The sequence below is a fragment of the Fundulus heteroclitus genome, chromosome 21 (assembly GCF_011125445.2).
Source record: "Fundulus heteroclitus isolate FHET01 chromosome 21, MU-UCD_Fhet_4.1, whole genome shotgun sequence".
Lineage (NCBI taxonomy): Eukaryota > Metazoa > Chordata > Actinopteri > Cyprinodontiformes > Fundulidae > Fundulus > Fundulus heteroclitus.
The window spans coordinates 10610624-10631779 of record NC_046381.1 but is presented as its reverse complement, the minus strand read 5'-3'; the positions used below and the strand labels follow the sequence as shown (position 1 = coordinate 10631779).

General features: G+C 39.1%; 1 protein-coding gene across 1 annotated transcript; it reads left to right on the top strand.

The window, feature by feature from the left end:
- Window positions 1-1918: 1918 nt before the first annotated feature.
- dync2i1 (dynein 2 intermediate chain 1) lies at window positions 1919-16935 on the top strand. The gene is made up of 24 exons (XM_036125307.1): window positions 1919-2030; window positions 2224-2277; window positions 4241-4835; window positions 4913-4980; window positions 5053-5340; window positions 5457-5492; window positions 7734-7781; window positions 7894-7899; window positions 7975-8194; window positions 8295-8397; window positions 8493-8622; window positions 9642-9753; window positions 10108-10202; window positions 10334-10463; window positions 10663-10835; window positions 10959-11121; window positions 12094-12207; window positions 12283-12344; window positions 14031-14082; window positions 14263-14323; window positions 14596-14695; window positions 14784-14915; window positions 16084-16307; window positions 16391-16935. The coding sequence occupies exons 1-24, from the start codon at window positions 2016-2018 to the stop codon at window positions 16560-16562; spliced, it is 3153 nt and encodes a 1050-aa protein (XP_035981200.1). The 5' UTR covers window positions 1919-2015; the 3' UTR covers window positions 16563-16935.
- The last annotated feature ends 4221 nt before the right edge of the window (window positions 16936-21156 follow it).

Below are 21156 nucleotides of genomic sequence, written 5' to 3'. Positions count from 1 at the left end.
TGGTGCTATTTTAAAGAACAATAGCTCGTGTTAGTGTGCAACATAAAATGTAAAACCATTTTAAATGCGAAAGCTTCCTGGATAGGAAGCAAAACGTCTTCAAACTTTGGAAAACAAGTCCAGTTGTTTTATTTTTACTGATTTTTTTTTGGAATGACCATGACCTGGATGACTGAGAATCTTCACCAGCACATTAAATTAAAATTAAAATTAAATTAAATACAATTTAAGCAAGATCAAATGACTTGTACTATTTTGGCCAAATCTTCTTTGCAAAAATTTTTTATGTCAAATTTCAGCATCTCAGTCAAATTTGGATCCAGATTTTGATTAGGCCACACCAAACCCTCCTTTTGTTTTTGCTAAAGTCATTCTGAAGTCGACTTGCTGGTGCTTTTTACCTGCTGGAGAACAAGTTCAGCACTTCAGCAGTTACAAAAAGATAAGGAGATGAGAAATACCTTTATTGTCCTACAAAGGGGAAATAAAGGTGTGACAGTTGCAAAAACACGAGTTACGCTCTAGATTAATAATGAATAACAAGCTAAAAAAGCAAAAGAGATTGAACTTGTCAGAAAGGCAAAAGCAGAATATATTGAGCTATTATTGATAATATGGCATTGTCAGATAAAAATACAACAGCCCTATTGAAGTTAAATAGAGGAAAGACAGTCCCTTTACACCAATTTACTGAACAAAGTGAGGAAAAGCTGCAATGTGCTGATAGCCAGAACATTCAACGTCGTTGGCGGAGAGCCGACTTAATGGTCTCATCAATTAGACTTAGACCTAGACAACTTTATTTGTCATTTTGTATGTACAGAGTGCATACAGAACGGAATTGTGTTGCATACAGCTTGTAAATTACAGTATAAAGTGCAGCAGTGATTAAAAAAATAAACAATTGAAATGTAAACAATGCAGGGGAAAGAAACAGTGTGCGATCACAGTGTACAGGAGAAGATTTAAACCATTTGTATATGTGCAGAAATGATGGTGCAAAAAAAGGCATTTGTGCAAAAATGCATTAAGAAACTATAAGTTCTAAATGCACAAACTAACAATTGTGACAAGGTATCCAGTTCTTTAAGCAGCAGTATGTTTAGGCCCAGATATGTTTGACTGATCGTATTTTGTCCTTTTTCTGAAATAGTACAGGGTTAATTTTATGTCAGATTTAACAGGAAACGACCTGTCAAAAAGTTCCACTTTTTTTTATTTTTGATTCTACAGGTCTGGCAGTAATTCAGTAAGACAATTTCAATTGTGGTTAAACATAGTTAATTCAGGATTAAACACTATAATGCTGTGACACACAAACAGCCCAATCTAGTTTTAAAAAAGCATAAAGACTAACACGAAGAATCTATTAGAATAGAGTTTACTTCAAAATAGGCTACTTAACCTGGCAGAAATTCATGTTTTGCATATGTTTAAAACATTATTTTTTGGTGTATAAAGATAACGAAGTAAAAACAATTTGCAAACGCCCAGACAAACTCAGTTGAACAACACAAAATCTTACAAGCCAATATGTATTGTATATGTATGGCCTTAGAAAATATAGCGACGATATCCAGATGAGATTACCCATTTTTCAATCGGGATCACCTGAGAAATATCAATTTGAAATGAAAACGACAGCAAAACAGCTAAAACTAAAGGTGGCAACAGCTAAACGCATAAACCAAATGAGCAACTACTTAAACATCACAAACCATTGCTAAAATGTTGGCAAAACGAACAAATACACGTCAGTGAGTCGCAATGAAAAAACAAGTTTGACTGTAAAGCCTGGGACCGTTGCCACAGAAACTGACTGTTGAGCATCGATTGCTCTGGCGCTGAATAGTAAGGTCTGTTGTCAAGTCGCAGTGACGCGTTCTCCATGGTTTCGACCCTCTGCGCATGCGCCGCAGACGGTAATCAGGATGGCGTCGTGGATACATCTGAGAGGTTGTTTTTAGCTGTATAAGAGCTCGAATTTTTTTTTTTCCCAAAACACCGACGAGAAAATGCACAGCGAGAAGGTGAGTGGTTGGCCTGTGTTCATGTAAAGATGTCGGATAAAAGCTAGCGACAGGCTGCAAACGTCGTCTCAGCCTCTTGACGTAGTCTTGTTGTTAAAATAAGATTAATTTTCCCGACTGAAATTGTGTTTATGTGGATCTGAGCCCACCTGACTGTTGTTACAAAGTAAACAACTATAATATATCTCCTTAGAAATTAACCAAGGAAGACACATGGAGACCCGCTGAGCTGAGAAAACACATCAGGGTAAATCAAAAGTTCCTAAATAAGCGGATTATTTGGGGGGGGTTGTGATGATGATTATATACATTCTTTATCCAGGTTAGAATATTTAAAACAAAAACTAGCCTGGGATGGTTATTAAAAGCAAATATTTTGTTCACGGGTTTGGATTTATTGTGTATTTGCTGTAATCCACGCAGAAAATGGAAGTTCCTGGTTCACATGTACACAAACATCCACGCAAACCTTTTAACATGCGATGCTTTAGAGTGTCTTATACAGAGACAGAAACAAGCACTACAAATCAATCAGCACACCTCTCAAGAAGTGTTAGGCAACGTTCATAAAATGGCAAAACAAAAATGACATCGGAAACAGAGTCAGAATTGTAAATGGGAAACGAGCAGACACAGACAGGAAGGAGAACAACATTAAAATGATTAAAATCTGAAACTCAAAGATGCATTCAAAGAAAATACATGAAAAAAGGATTTAGGATTTAATCTGCAACAGTGAAATCTAATAAAGAAAATGCAATAGGATAAAAATTTGATTTACTTGAAGTTTGACACAAAAGGGAAATAAAATATAGAAACTAATAAGTTTATCAATGATTGTTTCATCCTTTGCTATCTCTAGTATCTATTTATGTACTCATACTTTTCAGTCTATTTGTCTTTGTAGTTAAGTATGTCAATGAATATTAAGATAAATAGTCAAATAAATGCTTAAATTTAATGTGTAAATTAATTGCAAGATATGTTCTGAAAACTATGTATTACACCCTCAGCTGATTTTGGCTCTGATAACCATATAGACCATCGGACTGTTGTGAAATATGACAAGTTATTACCCCCGATTAAACCACAATAACTAGAGCCAACCGCCTGCTGCTAGCTAGTAATTATTTAACATCTGCCCGCAGTTAAGTTTGTGTACATCAAAAAGAAAGAAGTTTAAATACTTGGGTTGTTATATAATAACATATTGAAACAGACATATCTTTAAAAATTATGTGAAATGGCAGAAGCTATGAAGCTACAACATGGCAACAGGGTGAAATGACCAGCCACCAACAGAATTTATGCGACTGAGCAATATTAAGAACAACAGAAAAAATTCAGGGGGAAAAAATCAAATAAGAAGAGTTTTTAAACTGAATCAACTGGAAGCGTCTTAATAGCCACAGATTCCTACAGCATCCATTCAAACAGTTGGTCCTATGAACCTGTTGGTCGGATCTGACACCAATTGGACTGAGCTGTTTCGGACCAATAAATAACTGATACCTGGAGTTTTGCAGGAATCCAAATGAAGAGGTAAAATCCCACATACATTTTTTTTTTTTATTAAAAACAAACTCCTTCAAAAGCCATTTTTCAGCTTTGGATCAACTACTGGATGAACACACGGCAGAGCTGGTTTTAGGACTGCTAAAGGACAAAAAACCATTGAGCTTTTGGGTTTATTGAGATCTCAGTAGGCATGTATGTATATTTTTGAGCCTGGTTATTTTTGACCCTGCGTGGACTAAACCAAATCCACAACAAATACAAACAAGGGGTTGAACCAAATCATCGAAAGCTGAAAATGTCGATAGAACTTCTGGCCATGATGAGTGTATGCAGACTTCCGACTGGAACAGAAGTGCGACCGCACCAAGTCAGAACACTGCAAAAATGGATCTAAAAATAAGCAAAATGTTCTTAAACATAGTGTTTTTGTCCTTGATTTGAGCAGGTAAATAAGATTATCTGCCAATGGAATGAGTATTTGGACCCCTAAATTAAGATAATTAGACATCCTGCACTTGAAATAAGATGATGGAGATGAGTTGTTCCTATTTTAAGTGCAAAAAATCTTATTCTATTGGCAGATCATCTTATTTACCTGCTCAAATTAAGGACAGATACACTAATTTTCAGAAAATTTTACTTATTTTTAGTTCCGTTTTTGCAGTGAACCCTTACATTTATGTGTTTCTAAGGACAAAGACAACAGGGATGGCCATTCTAGACGCAGAGACGACGATGAGAGAAAGCACCGTGGCGGCCAATCCGTAGAGAGACGGCACAGAGATCCAGTGGAGTCCAGACCAGAGAGAGACAAGGAGAGAGACCGAAGACATGGAGACAGCAGAGACAGACAGAGGAAAGACGGCTCCCATGATAGGAGAGGCGACAAAGACCGGGGGAGAAGAGATGACGAGGACAGGAGGAAACGGGCAGATGACGGTAGAGATAGAAGGGAAACGGCGCCAGGCAAAGAGGACTTGAGGGAAAGGGAGAGGCATAGGGACAGACACAAAGATAAGGAGAAAGAGAGAGCAAAAGTAAAGGAGAAACACCCGGAGGAGGACAGGGACAAAAGGAGAGAGGACAGAGAGAAGGAAAGACGGCGAGAAGAACAGGAAAGGGAGCAGAGGAGAGAGAGAAGGCGACGTGACGAAAGCGACGAAGTCAGGAGAGATCCGACTGAAAAGCTGCACAGAGAGCCCAGGGACAGGAAACACAGAGGCGAGCATGAAGACAAGAGAAGAGACCGAGTCGTTCAAGAAGACAGAAGGCGGACAGAAGACAGAGGTAGGCATCCTTAAGCCGCCGTTTTCCTACGATTGGGGGGTCCGTGTGATTTACAACCTTCTTTCCTTCCATTTCAGAATATAAAGAAGAAGTCAGGCGGCACAAGGAGGAACGAGAAAGACGACACAAGGAGAGAAGACGCCACGTAAGATAACGATTCTGTTTTACACATACGATTGCCTCCTCGTCTCAATAACCTAGCTGTGATGCTCCGCAGGATGAGACGCATAAGCACGACAGCGCATCCAGGGAACGCCAGGACTCGAAACAATCCGCAGACGACGTACGGAGTTCCCGCGGCGACAGGGAGCGAACGGAGAGGGACAAACACAAAGAGAGGCGTAAAAAAGAGGAGGAGACGGACATAGAGAGAAGACACAAAGAGAGGGGACACAGAGAAGCAGAGGACGAGGACGTGGAGAGAAATCATAGAGCGAGGAGCGGCTCCAAGAAGTCCTCCTCCGGCAAAAGTCCGACATACGAGAAGAGGGAGGAAGACTCAAACGTTAGTCGGTCCCTGAATTCTTCGTTATCCGTGTTTAACTTGTTTCCTGAAGAGCTCACGTTTTCCCTACCTTTGTGTCACTTCCAAATAATTAGGATAAAGAAGTTGTTTCCAAGCCACAGACAGCAGGTGGGAAAAATGGAGAGGAGAAGGTAAGTCAATAAAACAAAAAAAAAAAACGTCAAGGAAAGCTTTATTTGTTTCATAGTTTGGTTTCTGTTGCTGTAATTTATTCTATTCACAGCTTGCCAAACATAACCAAGACAGCATGATAGCTTTTCGTCATAGATTTTTAAGCCTTTTCCTTTAGGTTGTAATGCCATAATGGGCTCATAATAACACAGATGATTATTTTAACTAAAATAGCCGATCAGTTATCCAGAAACTAACTAGTTCTCAGTTTTAGGCCTTAAAACTCTTTAAAATGTTCAGATTGTCCATTGCAGGTCCTGAACATGACTTTAATTCACGTTGCCATGGAAGAATGTGCGTTTTAAAACAGGCGACCTCAGTAATTGGATAAAACCTCTTGTTAGTAACCATTTATGAAGCCTTCTGTGTATTGAGTTTCATATTTAAACTAGGTTTTTAAGTGTAAAAGCAGTGGACTCACATGCCAAACATACAGCTAACCCCGAAAAATGATCTATACCCCTGGCCAGATTTAGGTTTAACGTCATCTTTTTCACTGCAAGTAATATTAACGCTTTGGACCGGTCCAGCCAGGTGTGACTCGCATCTGAGACAGAATCTGTGGAAGGAGCCGAAGAACATGGTGATGGCAAGGAGGCATTCCAACCTCAAAGAGAGGATATTCAGTTTTAGTAAATGGAAAAATGGCAACTTACAGGGTTTGACATGACTAATAGCGAACGGAGGGTGGTGTAAGGGAGGATCCAACAGCTAAGGACAAAGATGGCTGGTTTAAATAGAGGAGAGAGAGCAGAGAGGGAAGCAGGAGGTGATGAGATGAGGGAGACTGATGACAGGCAGACGGGGAGGAAACAGAAATCTAACATCTAAAAGGATGCCAAACTAATGCAGAAGAAACAAACAAAAAAAAAAAAACCTAACTAAACCCCCAGGGTAACAATAAGCAAATCGTAAAGGACTAAAAAAAAGGAACGACCCAGGAACTTAAACAGCGAGTCCAGAAACAAACACCGAAACATTTTGTGACAGGAAATGCCAGTGGAAACATGCAAACTGGTCAGCAGTTATAGGAAGGCTTTGACTGGTGTAATGCCACGGAATATTTATCCACTGGTTATTAAGAAGGTTTAATACATTTTTTGAAAATCCCATTTTTTATATAAAAATTTTTTTAGATAGGAATACATCATTATGTTCTTGAAAGATGCCCTTTCTGATTTCCTATCCTAACACAAACTTCTTCTGAATGAAAAGATGTTTTAATCAAAATCCTTCAGGTTTATGCATAATTCTGGGCTAATGTCTTTAAGTTAAGTTAAAAGTTACGTATAAATTGTTTAACTCACCTGAGATTAAAACCATAAAGGTATTTAAAAAGTCCTAACAATAATGTCTTTAAGCGTCTTCAGTTTAACTGAAGTTATCTGAGTACAGGAGCTCTGGTCCAGAGGGTCCGTGTCATGTGATCTTTAACATTTTATTTGTGGAAATTCAATGAAATTAGCAAATGGTAATCAAATAATCTTTTTCCTTGTATTTTGTAATGATGATGTCTGAAAAATGCAAATGACCATAAAGAGAGAGGGCCAACTATAAATGTAAATAAAAGGCATCTCCTTGTAATTCACATGATTACAAAAGGGCGAAAGTTGGAGTAATTTTAGGAGAACCCCTATGTTAAAATAAGGAATGTTGAGCATGTTGTAAAGTTATATTTTGGCTTTGCTTTTGCAAAGAAGAAAATATGAGATCTTTTTAGCACATCAGCATCAGATTATTATTATTAATATCAGGACTTTAAAAACGATCGTGTGACTTTACTCTCGTATTGTTACAACTTTATTCCCATATCTCAACGTTGTTCTGGTAATAATCCAACTTTATTTTTGCTTCTTCATTCTTGTACACCTGTTATGACTTCATTATCATAATTTCCACAAAAAATATTATATTACATTGTGAAAATGATTTATTTACTGGCAACGGAGGAGTAAATTTCCACAAATGCTGAGATATTTTGAGATTAATTTCACATATTTGTGAGAAAAGAACCTAAATGTTCTCTGATGACGAAAAGTGGGAAATATTTGATAAAAAAGTATAATTTTCTACGTTTAAAGGCATGCATTTTGCTATATTAAACTAGGATATTCTCTTCCATTACTTGCGACCCATACTATGGGAACCACTGAGTTTTCTGTCTCGTTTCTCCAGCTTTGTTTGTTTATTTGCACCTGCAGGCTGAAAAGGCAGATTTGGCAGAGCAGGAGTATGAAGAGGATTTTGAGGTAAAAGAGGGGCAGAAATTATTTTTATTTTTTTTACTTTGTTAACACCTTCACTATTTTTTAACACCTTATCATTTGCTTTTTGCACGCTTTTATCGATTTACGTTCTAAGAAACTGGTAAGAACTCAGCGCCGGGTGTTTTGTGTCGTGCACGGTGTTGTTTGCGTCAGCAACGCTTTATTTTCCTTAAAGGAATACGAGGAGGACTTTGAAGACGTGGAGGAGAGTGCTGATGAAGGGGAGGACGGGCCCGACGTGGATGATGGGAAGGAGGGACCGCCTGCACAAGCGAGTAAAGAGATTGAGGCGATCCGCAGAGCCATGGCTGAAGAGAACGAGAGAGCCGGATCCGCCCGGTCCAGGCACAGTGCGGTTAGGGAGGAGCAGGAAGACAAACCCGGCGGATCTGAAGGTGCTGAATTTATGTGTCGATGCGCACAACTTCGGCGATTCAATAAAGTTTCACGCAACATGTAGTCGATATTTCTCCTCATCACTTCCTTTGTTTAAAGGTTCTGAAAGGAATCAGGGTGAAACCTCCCGGCGCGGTAAATTCATCGACTTTGTGGCGGCGAAGCAACGTGAAGTCAGCCAGAAAGTCGCCACAAGACAGAAGTACGTAACAAGTTAAGACGCAACGAAATCCTGCGTCCAGCAGTCTGACAGCGTGTGTTTTTATTGAGCTGAGAACGCATATCCTCTGACCGCAGGAAGCGAAGCACGGAGCTGCTTCGTCTGATCGACCTGGACGTCACCGCCACCTTCTCCCTCCTGGATCTACCGCCTGTCAGCGAATATGAGATGTACATCAAGAGCTTCGGAAACGCCAACGCCAAGCAGGTCAGGTTTGTTCAATGTGTTCGATGCCTGTAGGCCATGGGTGTCCAAAACCTTTGGTACATGGGCCAAAATGATCATGCCAAAGGAACTCAAGAGCCAACAAAATCATAAAAGAATTATGTTAATTTTTTTACCTGCTCTACAAAATATGATCATTTCAAATAGATTAGTCAGATTTACTGTAGGAAATTAATGTGTAAATCACTGTAGATCCATAGGTGGAAAGAAAAAGGGTTTTACTCATTTGTCGTATGAAAAGATGGTCATCCAGTTTGCAAATTATTCCGAAAAATTTTATTTCACTCTTTGACATTAAGAAGCCAAACTCTTTTTGGTCTAGCAATATAAGAACAGTATTTGGGTAAGTTGTTCTTTGACTTTAGACTTTAGACAGCTTTATTTGTCATTTTGTATAGACAAAGTGCGTACAGAACGAAATTTCGTTTGCATACAGCTTGAAAACTCACAGTAAATTGCACAAATTTTCCGGATAAAGATGCAGCAGCTATTTATGTAAACAATTGAAATGTAAACAATGTAAAACATTGTGACAATGTAAACAATGCAGGGGAAATAGACAGTGTGCTGTTCACGGTATCCAGGAGAGTATTATTAAAACCGTGTAATATACGAATGTGGTACAGAGCCCATTTGTGGCTTCGGCGGTTCAACAGTCTGAAGCATATGTGCAAATGTGTAAATGTGCAGTTATGCACATTCACTAATAATTTAATTCATAGCAGATTTTAATGCACCAAAGTGTGCATTTGAGTAATCAAATATCATTGGACAGATGCGGTCCTACATTCTATAAAATTAAAGTATGTTTATTAGAAGATGAAAAGATGTGTTGTACTAAACATTTTCAGTTAAGATCTTAAATTTTCTGTAATCATTTTGCTGTAATTAAAAACTAAAAGCTTCCATCTGCATCAGCCACTTGTGCTGGGGGACCAGATCTTTCTTGAAATGCAGTTTGTGTGCATTGGAATGAGCTGTCTGAGCGTGTTCTTCCCCAGGCTTACGTCCAGTGTAACGAGGACGACACAGATCGAGACGTCCAGACGGAGGAAATAGAGATGTGTGAAAAGTGGACTCAGCATCCCCCTGAATACAGCGGAGCCTGTGGAGGTAAGAAAGTCTTTATTCTGTCAGGCTGTCAGGGAACATCATTACATATTATCGGTGTTTATGTGGCAGCAGTTTTCCAGTTTTGCCACATAATCGCTGTCGTATTTCGGTCCGTACTTTGACTGGGCCGTTCCAACAACCATTCCAGTGCAGCTTTGGCCGCTGGTTTAAGGTCGCTGTCCTGCTGGAAGGTGATGTGCAGTGTTAGCTTCCTGCCACAATAAAGGCCGTATTTGTGGAGCGCGCTACTGATGGTCCGTCTGCGTAGTCGTGTTGTATGGGTCTCCGCGGCTCAGATCGGCGCAGCGCACACAGGGCGAGCTCAGCGACGGTGCGTCTCCCCCTCTGCCGCAGATCCGAACCCCTCTCAGGAGGCGCGAGACAAAACCCGCGGTGAACTCGTCCTGGATTCCCAACGCCTGATGTCGTTCCTGCGCTCAGCCTCACAGGTTCACAGCCGCTATTCAGTTGTTACTTTTTATTTTATTTTATTTTTTTAAGGATTAAATAATCCTCATTGGAAAGCGTATTTGCTTCCAGCTGTAAGTGTTGACCCGTTGTCCCTTTTGGCCAAATGCAGGTCATGGTGGTGCTGCTGGAGGAAGATCAAGCCGAGAGGAAGTCCCTAAGAAAGCTGAAGACTCAGAAAGATTCCCTTTCGTTCAGCGACGGAAGTTTACAGCTCAACGCCAAGTTGCCTTTTCTTTTAGGTACTGTGCCACGCCAGAGTATTACAAACACTCTATTATATAAATAATGTTAAGGTGATCAACAAGTGCTATAACAAGTGCTTTTTGCTATTCTAATTGTGATGTTTTGTCTTTGATAGACACATATTTTCAGGATGGGAAGCATCATAAAGCTGGGGCTTCTTACGAGGGTCGCTTTTTTTCACTTTTTCCACCACAGGTCGACAGATCAGCCTGGTGCACTTCTCTCCGGCCCAGAAGCACACCATGCTGTCCGTGCACACGCCCACCGCCACAGCCAGCGCCGTCCGCCTCGACAGCTGCGCCGTCGTCTGCGTGTGGAACATCTGGGAGCCGTCCAGACCTCAGCAGATACTCGTCTATGGATCAGAGGTTCACGTTTTCCCCAGCCTGGCAGCAGCGTTTGCTCGGCGGAAACTATTTCCGACACAACTAACATAGGACTCTGGTGATGCTTTTTTTTTTCCGCTTTTTTTTTTTTTTTTTTTCTCTCAGGTTCAGTGTTGCTGCTTCAGCCCAGGAAAGTCCAGTCTGGTGTTTGCAGGAACGCCGGTCGGTTCTGTGGTTCTGTGGGACCTGAGGGAGCATTCCAGCACCCATTACAGATTAAAGATCGGTGAGGACGACTGGACCTTCAGGCACCCTACCTTCTCCACTGGTATGTCAGGAGAAAGTACATTTAACATTTTGCCTTAATCATGTATTCATTTCCCTCTTAAACATTTTAACAATCCTCACGTTCTTGCAGTATTTCAAAAACTGAAACTATCAGGCTCAATTCAGTTTGTTTGTTTTTGTAGATTCAGTTGTTTTTTTTCCCCTTACAGCAAATCAAAACCCAATATTTATTTTTGAATAATTAATTAATTAATTTAGAAAAGGACCGTACATATAGTAAATAGAAAAAGCCAGATTTTTATGATTCAAAACCAGAAAAGCAAAAAAAAAAAGTTATTTCAGGACCATTTCTATATTTCATTTGACAGGTTTAATTCAACTGAAAATTAAAGAAATCTGTTTTTGTTGAAAAAGTGTAAAAGATATAAAAAAAAAATAAAAAAAAAAGCTGAAATGACCTGATTGTATAAATATGGACACTTTTAACAAAATACTTTCTCCAAGCTACTTCTAATTCAGATTTAGCATTCAGTCTTCTTGGATACCCGCCATCAATTATAGTGATCCGAGTTGGCTTTTCCTGGCGGTTGCTCATTGGCACCGATTCCTACATCCAATAAATTCTGAATGGAAAGTCGAGTTGAAAAAAAAAAAGCTGCACACCCGACAGTAGTACATCTTGAGAAGAAACGTGAGTTTTGATCAGCTGTAGGCCGTGATGACGGAAACTCACAGAGAAAGAAGCCAGACGCATTACTCTCTGTGTAATGAGCGGTGGGTTTCACCTTCTTTTTCAGTGTTGTTCTCATATATTTAAAGAGCACTCTGGCATTTCTTACAGTGTCAGATTTGGTTTTCCACACTCCCACAGCCACGTACCGTGTGCGTCCCCTTATAACATAAGGGTCTGCTCTTCATCCCACTTTGAGCTCAGAGGTCCTTTTCCTACGTGAAAGCGTAGCAAAACGCAGCGAGCGCTGACGACTCCTCTTTGGTTTTGCCGTCAACGCAGACGCAGTGATGTGCGGCTCCGGCCACGTCTCTCCTGTCACCTCTGTAGAGGTCGTCCCCTCCTTCGCAGCCGGACGGCTGAGGCCAGAGCTCCCACCTTTGGCCTCTGAGGAAGGTGTGTTTTTTTTTTTTTTTTAAACCAATTAAACTCAAGGATGTTTTTAACCCAAAGGTTCTTCTTATCGTCCAGAATCATCTGGATTGTCGTTCCAGCTGGCCTCTCTGGATGAAAGCGGGCTGTTGAATTTCTGGGTAAGTTGAGGCAAGTTGTGCTTGAGGAACAACTTTCACGAGACGGTCCAGAGAGGTGCATCATTGTAACATCTGGTTAGTTTATAATTTTTTGCTACCCTCAGTTTATTTCTCTTAAAAAGGTCTGTAGATATTTTTGAAATATTATGGCTACCTATGGCAGAAAAGAAACACTATAAGATAAAAACACAGCAGGAGGGGGCAGCAAACATGCATGAAATAACGTCTTGACTGACTTACACAGTGCCCTGGTGACATTTCCTACCTCTTGGACTTTCTTTGTATATTTTAGGTTTGTATGTGGTAAACTTTCATAAAGTAGGGCATAATTGTGAAGGGGAAGAACAATTATACATTGTTTTTTAGAAAAGAAAACTTGTTTGTATTCATCTCCTCTGAGTCTTTTTTTTCTTTTTTCTTTTTTTACAGCTGAAAGACCTTTTGGGTACCAGCTTTGAACATCTAGAGATTGAAATTTCCTTTTTTTTTTTCTTTTTTTTTTTAAATAGCAGAGGCTCAGTCAGATTGCACTGAGAGTGTCTGTGATCATCTACTTAAGAGTCTTGCCACATATTTCTATCTGGAATAAAGGTCTGGACTTTAACTGGTCCAGTCTAACACAAGTTTATCCTTTGATCTAAACCATTCTGTTGCGGTTCTGGTTGTATAATTACGGCATTTGTTCTGTTGGAAGGCAAACCACCACCCTATTCTGAGCTAGTTTACTGTTTCTTTGTCTTCTTATCATCTCTCATGCTGCCATGGCCATTTCTAATGGAGGGGATATTGGGTTCAGGCTGATGTCCTCTGTTAGTTTTCCATCACAACTATACTTCTGGATAAAGGACGCATGCAGAAAGATACATTTTTGCTGTGATCTGACCAGAGCATCTTCTTTCACACGTCCGCTACATGGCTTGTGGATCTTCTTATGGCTTTCTTTCACCAGTGGTTGTCCTCTCTGCACTTTTCCATTAAATCCCAATTTATGGAGAGCACATAATCCCCCCCCCCCCCCCCCCCCCCCCCATAACTGTGGATCTCTATAGCTCGTTCTTAATCACCTCCTTAATGGCCTCTTGGCCGCTTGCCTAGCTATTCAGCTTACATAGGTGAGCATCATTTTTCCCCACTTCTAGACGATTAGTGGTGCTCTGCAGGATGTCGTTATATAACCCGAATATGCTTTTAAACTTTTCATGAATTTTATCCCTGACCTGTCTGCTGCTGCGTCTTTTTTTGTTTTTTTGTTTTTTAACTTTATGATCAAGTTTGTTTACTAATGTTGTCTAACGACTTTTGAGGCCTTTCGCAGAAACGGATTTATTTATACCGAGATTAAACGGCACACAGGTGGACTTTATTAACCAGTCAGGCAGATTTTGAAGCTATATGTTCACACTGGATTTTGTTTTGAGCTTCGAAAGTCTTTGGGAGGTTTCCCTTTCAGTTGTATGTATGTAAAACGTTACAGATGTGCAGTAACTGTAGCTTTATATAAAACCCAACATGCAAACGCCAGGCCTCAGTTTTGCAACCTTCATGCTGTGAGCATATAGATGCACTGCTTCAAGGTTACGTAAAATGTGGTCCTGTTTGAGACCATAATTAAGATTCAGAGGGGTTCCTTTTCCCTCCCCAGATATTGCCAGACCTTTAATCAGTTTTGCTCTTTGCATCCTTTAGGTGGTGGTGGAGCTGCCCAGAGGCAACGAGGCGGGCTCTCCTACAGATCTAGGTAATGGGGTCATATTGTACAGGCCCTCCTGTTCTAGTCAGTAAACATGCTCGTATTTCTCCCACACACACACACACACACACACACACACACACACACACACACACACACACACACACACACACACACACACACACACCCTCTGGCCTTCATCTCTGTCTTATGTTTCCAACTCTGCAGGTCTCCGTCCTGGGGGCAAAGTGAAGCTGCTTCACAGCTCCTCCCTCCTCACTGTTCAGAGGTGAGATTGATAAACAGCTCAGGATGATCCACTGTTAGCGCGGGCTGGCCGCCGGGGGCTTAAAAATACCTCCCGGTGCCTCGTCCCAGTGGGACGCAGCTGTTCTGCGGTGGTCACATGGTCCGGTTTGTAGCGCGCTTCCTGTTTTTTTTTTTTTTTTGTCACGTCGACATCTGCTGGGAATGTTTCTGAGGTCACGTACCAGGCTGGGGGAACATGATGTGACTGGGTAGTATGTGAGATCCAATCTTTCTCTCTGTCCATCTTCCAAGGCCGTCACTGAGAGAGGCAGCGAAAACCAAACCATTTCAGACGCTGCTACTAAAATACCATCCGACAGACTCCAACCAGTTCTTCATCGGCACCAGTCTGGTGAGCAGAAGGGACCCGAATTCCGATCCATGATCTTTAAGTATTTATCGCGAAATGTCCTGACCGAGGACTCTTCCCTTCCCTCCAGGGTCTGGTCAGCCACGGGACGAGTCACGGTTTGAAGGCTCCGCCGCAGTTTTACAGGTTTCAGGAGGTGGACGAAAGAACTGCTGACGTCAGCGCAATCCACTTTTCTCCTTTCAGACCAAACCTGTTCCTGGTAGGAAGGGTTTTCTTTTTAAACTGAAGCAGCATCTGCTCACACACTGGGACAGCTGCTTATTATATACAAGCACTTAAAACATATTTACTTTTGATTGCACTAGCATAGTCTCCCACTGAAAACTAGAAAAAAAATTACATTAAAGAAAAGGATTTAAACTGGAAACAAATGCCTCATTATAAACTCCCCGCTCCCGCAATCCTTGTTACCCTTCAGGCTTGTTGTAAAATATATGCAACTGAAGCACTTTTAGTTTATTCTTTACTTTTATTAGTTTATGGATATGTCTAAGAAGTTTTATTTAATAATATCCTTCATTTTTCCAAGAAGTTTAAAATATGACAGCAAAGCTAATTTCTCCTAATCATGCTTCAATTTGGGAATGACAAAAAAACATGCCATCAGCTAAGTGTTTTTTTGGGGTTTTTTTTTACCAATCTGCATAATCTGATTGAATTTGACTTTGGAAAGTGCCTTCAGATGACATGTTTCATGAATTTCCGCTATATAAATAAAATTGAATTGAATTGATGTGCACAAACCAGAAAACAGCCAATTGTCTAAACTTTATCTTTTTGGACGGTGACCTTGAGTGACCAGAAAGGCGCCTTGTAAATAAAATGCATTATTATTATTATTATTATTAAATAAACTCTTCTGCATTTTACCATTAGAGCAATGATTGAAAAAACGTAAAATGCTGGAGCAAAGTTGGCTGCCTCTAAAGACAGAGAACAGGTAAAGTAAGGGAAATAAAAAACAAAAAAAGTTCCCAACAGCTGTTAGGGAACCACAAACTGTAGCGAAAAGTGGCGTCGTATCTCCAAATCAATCAGCTTTATTTCTAAAGCACATTTTAAAAACAACGTGGGTGACCAAAGTGCTGTACATTAAAACAAGAAAAGGTTAAAATCATACAAACACAACTTTAAAAGCGGCAAGAGTATTTTAAAATGGCTAAGCCTTCAAAACAAAAATAAGATGCCATCTGCTTACCAACGGCTAATTTAAATTTCATTTTCCCCTACTACTTTCTTAAATGCTTCTCATATGTATCTAATGTGATCAATTCCAGATACTTTTATTCATATTTTGCTCTAAAGCTGTCTTTTCACAACATACCTTAGTCTGTGTTAATCTTTTTGTTTGCCTTTCCTTGTCGTAGGTTGGCTGTGCGGACGGCAGCATCAGGCTGCACGCAGTCAGCCACGATCGGCCTCTGGCAGAATGGATGAACAGCACCGCTGGCGAAGCGGTGGTCTCGCTGCAGTGGGCCCAGACCAGGCCCGCTGTGTTTTGTGTGTTCGACGCGGCCTCTAACCTTCACGTATGGGACATGTTGAAAGACGACGCACAGCCTGTTCTGACGGAGAAAATGACTGCCGATAGGTAACGCCAGCCGAGTGGGTAACATGTTGCGTAAATTCAGTGCCATTATGTGTTCGCGTCAGGCGTGCGCTTTGTGTTTTCAGGGTTACCGCTATGGCTGTGTTTGGAGACTCACGACAACAGAACACGTACTCAGGAATCGCGCTGGCACACGAGTCAGGAAATATAGAGCTGCGATATTTCACTCAAACTCTGACGGTGCCCAGCCCTGCAGAGGAGGGAAAGCTGGAGAGTTTATTGACTGAAGCCTTTTGAGACGCTGCGTCTTGAATGGCCGACCTCATACTGATGAGGGGCCACTTTGGTGTTACCTTAAAGCTTCAATGCAATTACAACTACAGAAGGAGCAAAACGTTCAACTAATACAACTTTTTTAGCCACCACCTAATGTACTTTGAGACATAAATTAAGGTGTTTTATTTCCTTATTTTATTGTTTAAGTCCATTATACATGGAGTGGATATAACCCTAGTTATGAAGGGAATGATAATGTATTGATTGTCCTTACTTTAAAAAGAAGACTGTACATGTTTGGAGATATACAGAAAATATTTATACTTTTTGCCTATAAAATATTTTTCTTATAAAGTTTGTTATTTTTCATTAAACTGACTACATCTGTATATATCACGTTGTGTGTTACGTTTCCTTTTACATATCCGTCCTGTATACAGACAGCCTGCCCTCAAGGACTTTTAAGTGACATAAAACTGTATCACGATTGGCCCTTCTACATTAATAGTTTGAGCTTTAAATTAGGATTTAATTAAAAGGTTTAGAAATATTTGGAGAAAATAAAAGACATCCTTTTGGAGCCTGCACATGGGGATTATGTAAACCTCATGTAATCCTGAGACCAGGGCAACAGTGCGAACAACTGGGCCCCAGTTTGGATGATATGTTTTAATAATTAGCTACATATAGGCTGAGAAAAAAATTAAATGGAAAAAAAAAAAAGTTACGAGGCGACATTTGTTGCTTGAGAAACATCTTTTGAATGTTTTAGGATTTTATTTATGTGTGGTGTCTTTCCATGTTTAACAGTAAAATATCACTAGATTGGGCTTTATGAGCACTGGATGCTGGTAAGGTGAACACAGCGAAGCTCTTGAAAAATGGCAATTTTTCCAAAAAAAAAAGGGCAGCTGGCCAACTAAAGCTAGAAGTTGGTATTTTGTTTGAACTATTTTAAATTTGTTTGAATTTAAAATAGTTTGCGGGATAGTTCATGGTTTATTAATCAAATATAACTTTAATCAATAGACTTCCAAGCAAAGCACCTGGTGCCAAACCCTTTAATAAAATGTCCCATTAAAATAAGGTTTCAAAACAGACAAGTCCTTTTAATTGTCATACCAAATAAAACGCCCTTAAGTAGAAAGAATGCTTCCTACCTTGCATAAAACAGCTATATTAGCCAAAAATCAATAAAGCAATTTGATTTAATAAAGAAATCCTGGTCTTGATTTCAGTCCCATAATGGAACCAATTTAATAAAAGCAATTTGACATTATTTGAGACTTATTTAGTCTTTTGTATATTGGTTATAATTTTGGTTGTCAAAAGAACTTGATTGCTATCATGCTGTGTATTTGTGTTTAGTTTTACTTTGTATTACAGCTATGAAAAGAAGACATGATTCAAATTGAATTTAAACTTTTTTGATTAATCAAATTTAGATGTTCACTTCTTGTATGTTTGTTCAGCTTTCTGGTCTGTCAGTGATCAACATTATTTCCAAACCTTCCTATGAGCCAATTAATTAATTTCTTTTTTTCACTCTAGTGGCCTTTATTGGACTATGGCTAGACAGGAGATGGTGGAAATAGAGGGGATAATCAGGATTCGAACCCATGACAGCTGCGTTGAGGACGGCCTGTTTCTGTCTGTGTGCTCTATCCCTGTACTGCTGTTGCGCTTCCGTGTTTATCTAAAGAGTAGATTTCATTAAAAGGTTATAGTTTAGTTTAATTAATAATAGTATGTGAGTCCAAAATAAGCCAGGTGATGTGGAAACATGTTGCACAAGCACTTCATAATTAGATGGTAGCACTTGGATCTAAATCTAAATTGAAATGCTATTTATTTATTCACAAGAAAACGCCAAAAAACTAATTCAGCTCAATTCAATATACTGTATCAGTTCCAACTAAAAAAAATAAAATAAAAAAATAGTTTATCCTTCAATTTTTCCCCTTAGTTTTACCACATATTGCAGTTACCAAGTCTGAAACAACATTTTACTTAAATGATTATTTAAAAACAGTGGAGGTAAAATATTCAGAACTTATTTATATATAAAAAAAACACTCTCCCATCGAATATTTTGAAGACACTGCAATGTTTGCTTAGCAATATACACAAAACTTTAAGATGAAGAAATTGAAAGATTATTAATTTCTCCAGTAATTTACAACCCTCACCAGGTTATAAGTTTAAAATAAAGAAGAAGTAACTTAAAAGTGGGATTTAAAAAAGTGATTTATTTACTCACAGGAAAACTCATAACTTACTAATATTTCGAAACAAGAGTGATTGCAGCCACGGCAACTGTGGTTGCCTAGCAACAGGCGAAGAACCCTCAGGTAAGGAGACTCATCTTTTTGGATTTTAACATTACTTCTTCACAATTTTGCAAATATTTAACAGGTAGTTAATCTAAAACAATTAGAATTTAACATGAAAATATCTTTCAAGAAAGCAGAGGAAAATATTTTGGATTATTTTTGTTTTCGTTTGCAACACAAACTGCAAGCTAACATATTCACTCTAAGAAAAAAACAAAAACATTGTTTGTGATCTGCACTCTTGCAGCTCACACACAGACATTAACTTTTGGGTATTTTTTTGTTTGGTTTTCACAGTTTTAGGCACACTGGATGCTGGATGATTGTCTATAAATAACTAATTATTGCATTGCTTTTATTATCTTTTTTAAAAATAAAAAAGTTTAAGTTAAATATTTGAAGTATTTAACTTATAACTAGATATCGTATTCAAATAGCCCAAGTTTATTTTAACTAAAAATGTGGATTTAAAGCTATATTAGACAGGTATTTAGCACTTGGTATGTTACATTTATTTAAGTAAGATTTCCATGTAAAGTTTACACTGTGAATTCATCTATAAATTCAGTTATTTGTTGCTTCTTTGTTTTTCTAGCGTGCCTTTCATTAGCTTATTCCTCCACCCCAAAATATATTTGTTTTCTTTGTGCTGCAGGGAAGGCAACCATTAAATGTTTGACATTTTAATCAACAGGAGCAAAAACTTATTTATTGGCAGGTACCTGCAGAGCTTGGAAACAGGCTGAGCAGATAGATTTGGAGCAGGGAGACTCCTTAAACTTGCAGGACAGCGTTGGTTTGAGATGGCGGCTCCAGGAGAGAGCAGTACGTCACCTGTGGTTCTGTTTCCCAATCCAGCCTAGAGGATGTTACCTCATCAGCAATCTGGGATGTCAATACAAGGAAGGCTCCCAACCCAGGCCTTGCTCAGACAAGATAAGAAGCAGACCGGAAAGAAGGTGCAGAATATTATAGAAAACTTAATTTATTTCAGTAACACAGCTGACTGTGGGAAACACATTATATACTGTAGATTAACACAGACGGGTGATGCTTTAAAGCAGGGGTGTCAAACATACGGCCCGGGGGCCGGATCCGGCCTGCTGAACAATTTAGTCCGGCCCTGTGGCTTTTTTTTTTTTTTTTTTTTTCCCCAGTGTCCTGTCTGGCAATGTGGCAATAATAATTGTTGTCTTAATGCCAAAAAGAGCTCATCAGATTTGACTTTCACAAGTGGAGCGTTATAGTGCTCCGCTTGATTTATGAATGTGAATAGTTTTATTATGATTCATGTGGGGAATATCTCAAATGATATGGACACTACAATGGGAAAGTAGGAGAGGAAAGGAAGAACAAGAAGAAAAAAAAAGAAAAGGTGAAAGAAAGAGGAGATAAAAGGAAGAGAATGATAAAACAATTATTGGAAAAAAAAACATGTACTTCGTTTAATTGAACATATGCAGTTCCTATATTGTCCACGAGGGGCGCTGTGTTTTAATTAGCAGATTAAGCTTCAGGTGTGGAAAAATTTAAACCATTTCTTAATTTTTATCTGTTTGATGTATTTTGTCATGTTGGACAGTGTTTTTAAGTTCCAAAAAATGTGAATAAATGTTTTTCAACATTGTATAATCACTGTGATCAGTTCTAATGCATAATGCACAAGTAAATGTTTAACTGAGTAAAAGTATTGTTGAAATTGCCCATACTTTTCTTAAAAACGCTCAGGTCATTCATAATATATTGTGTAAAAGTGAAATTAATTTAATATAAAAATCAACAAGTTAGTTAGTTCTATTTAATCTTGCAATGAGTTTACTCGTGTGGCCCTCTTGAGATCAGGTAAAGCTGTATGCGGCCCCTAAACCAAAATGAGTTTGACGCCCCTGCTTTAAAGCCTTTATCTCTGTTAATTAATAAAAACATAGCATTCAGGATTAGAATATTGCATCCGACTAATAAAAAAGTATTAATGAAAACTATGTTTCTTTTCAAGATTAGAATATTGCATCAGACTAATAAACAAGCATTAATAAAAACTGTTCCATACTGGCTTACAGGTTGTTTTTCTAATAGGTGCTTTTAATCTGACAAACAAGCCTTTTAGAAATGCATCTTCTAATTTATTGAAGAAAATCAGTAGCATCACTAAAGCGTGCTCTTTGTGTCTGCAGGTGTCTCTGTCTGAAAGCGACGAGCTCCTCCTCGTCCATGATTTCTATCACTTCAAGCATTTCCCCTGTGACAGCCCGGTGCGCTTCATGATATACTCCCCGGCCACC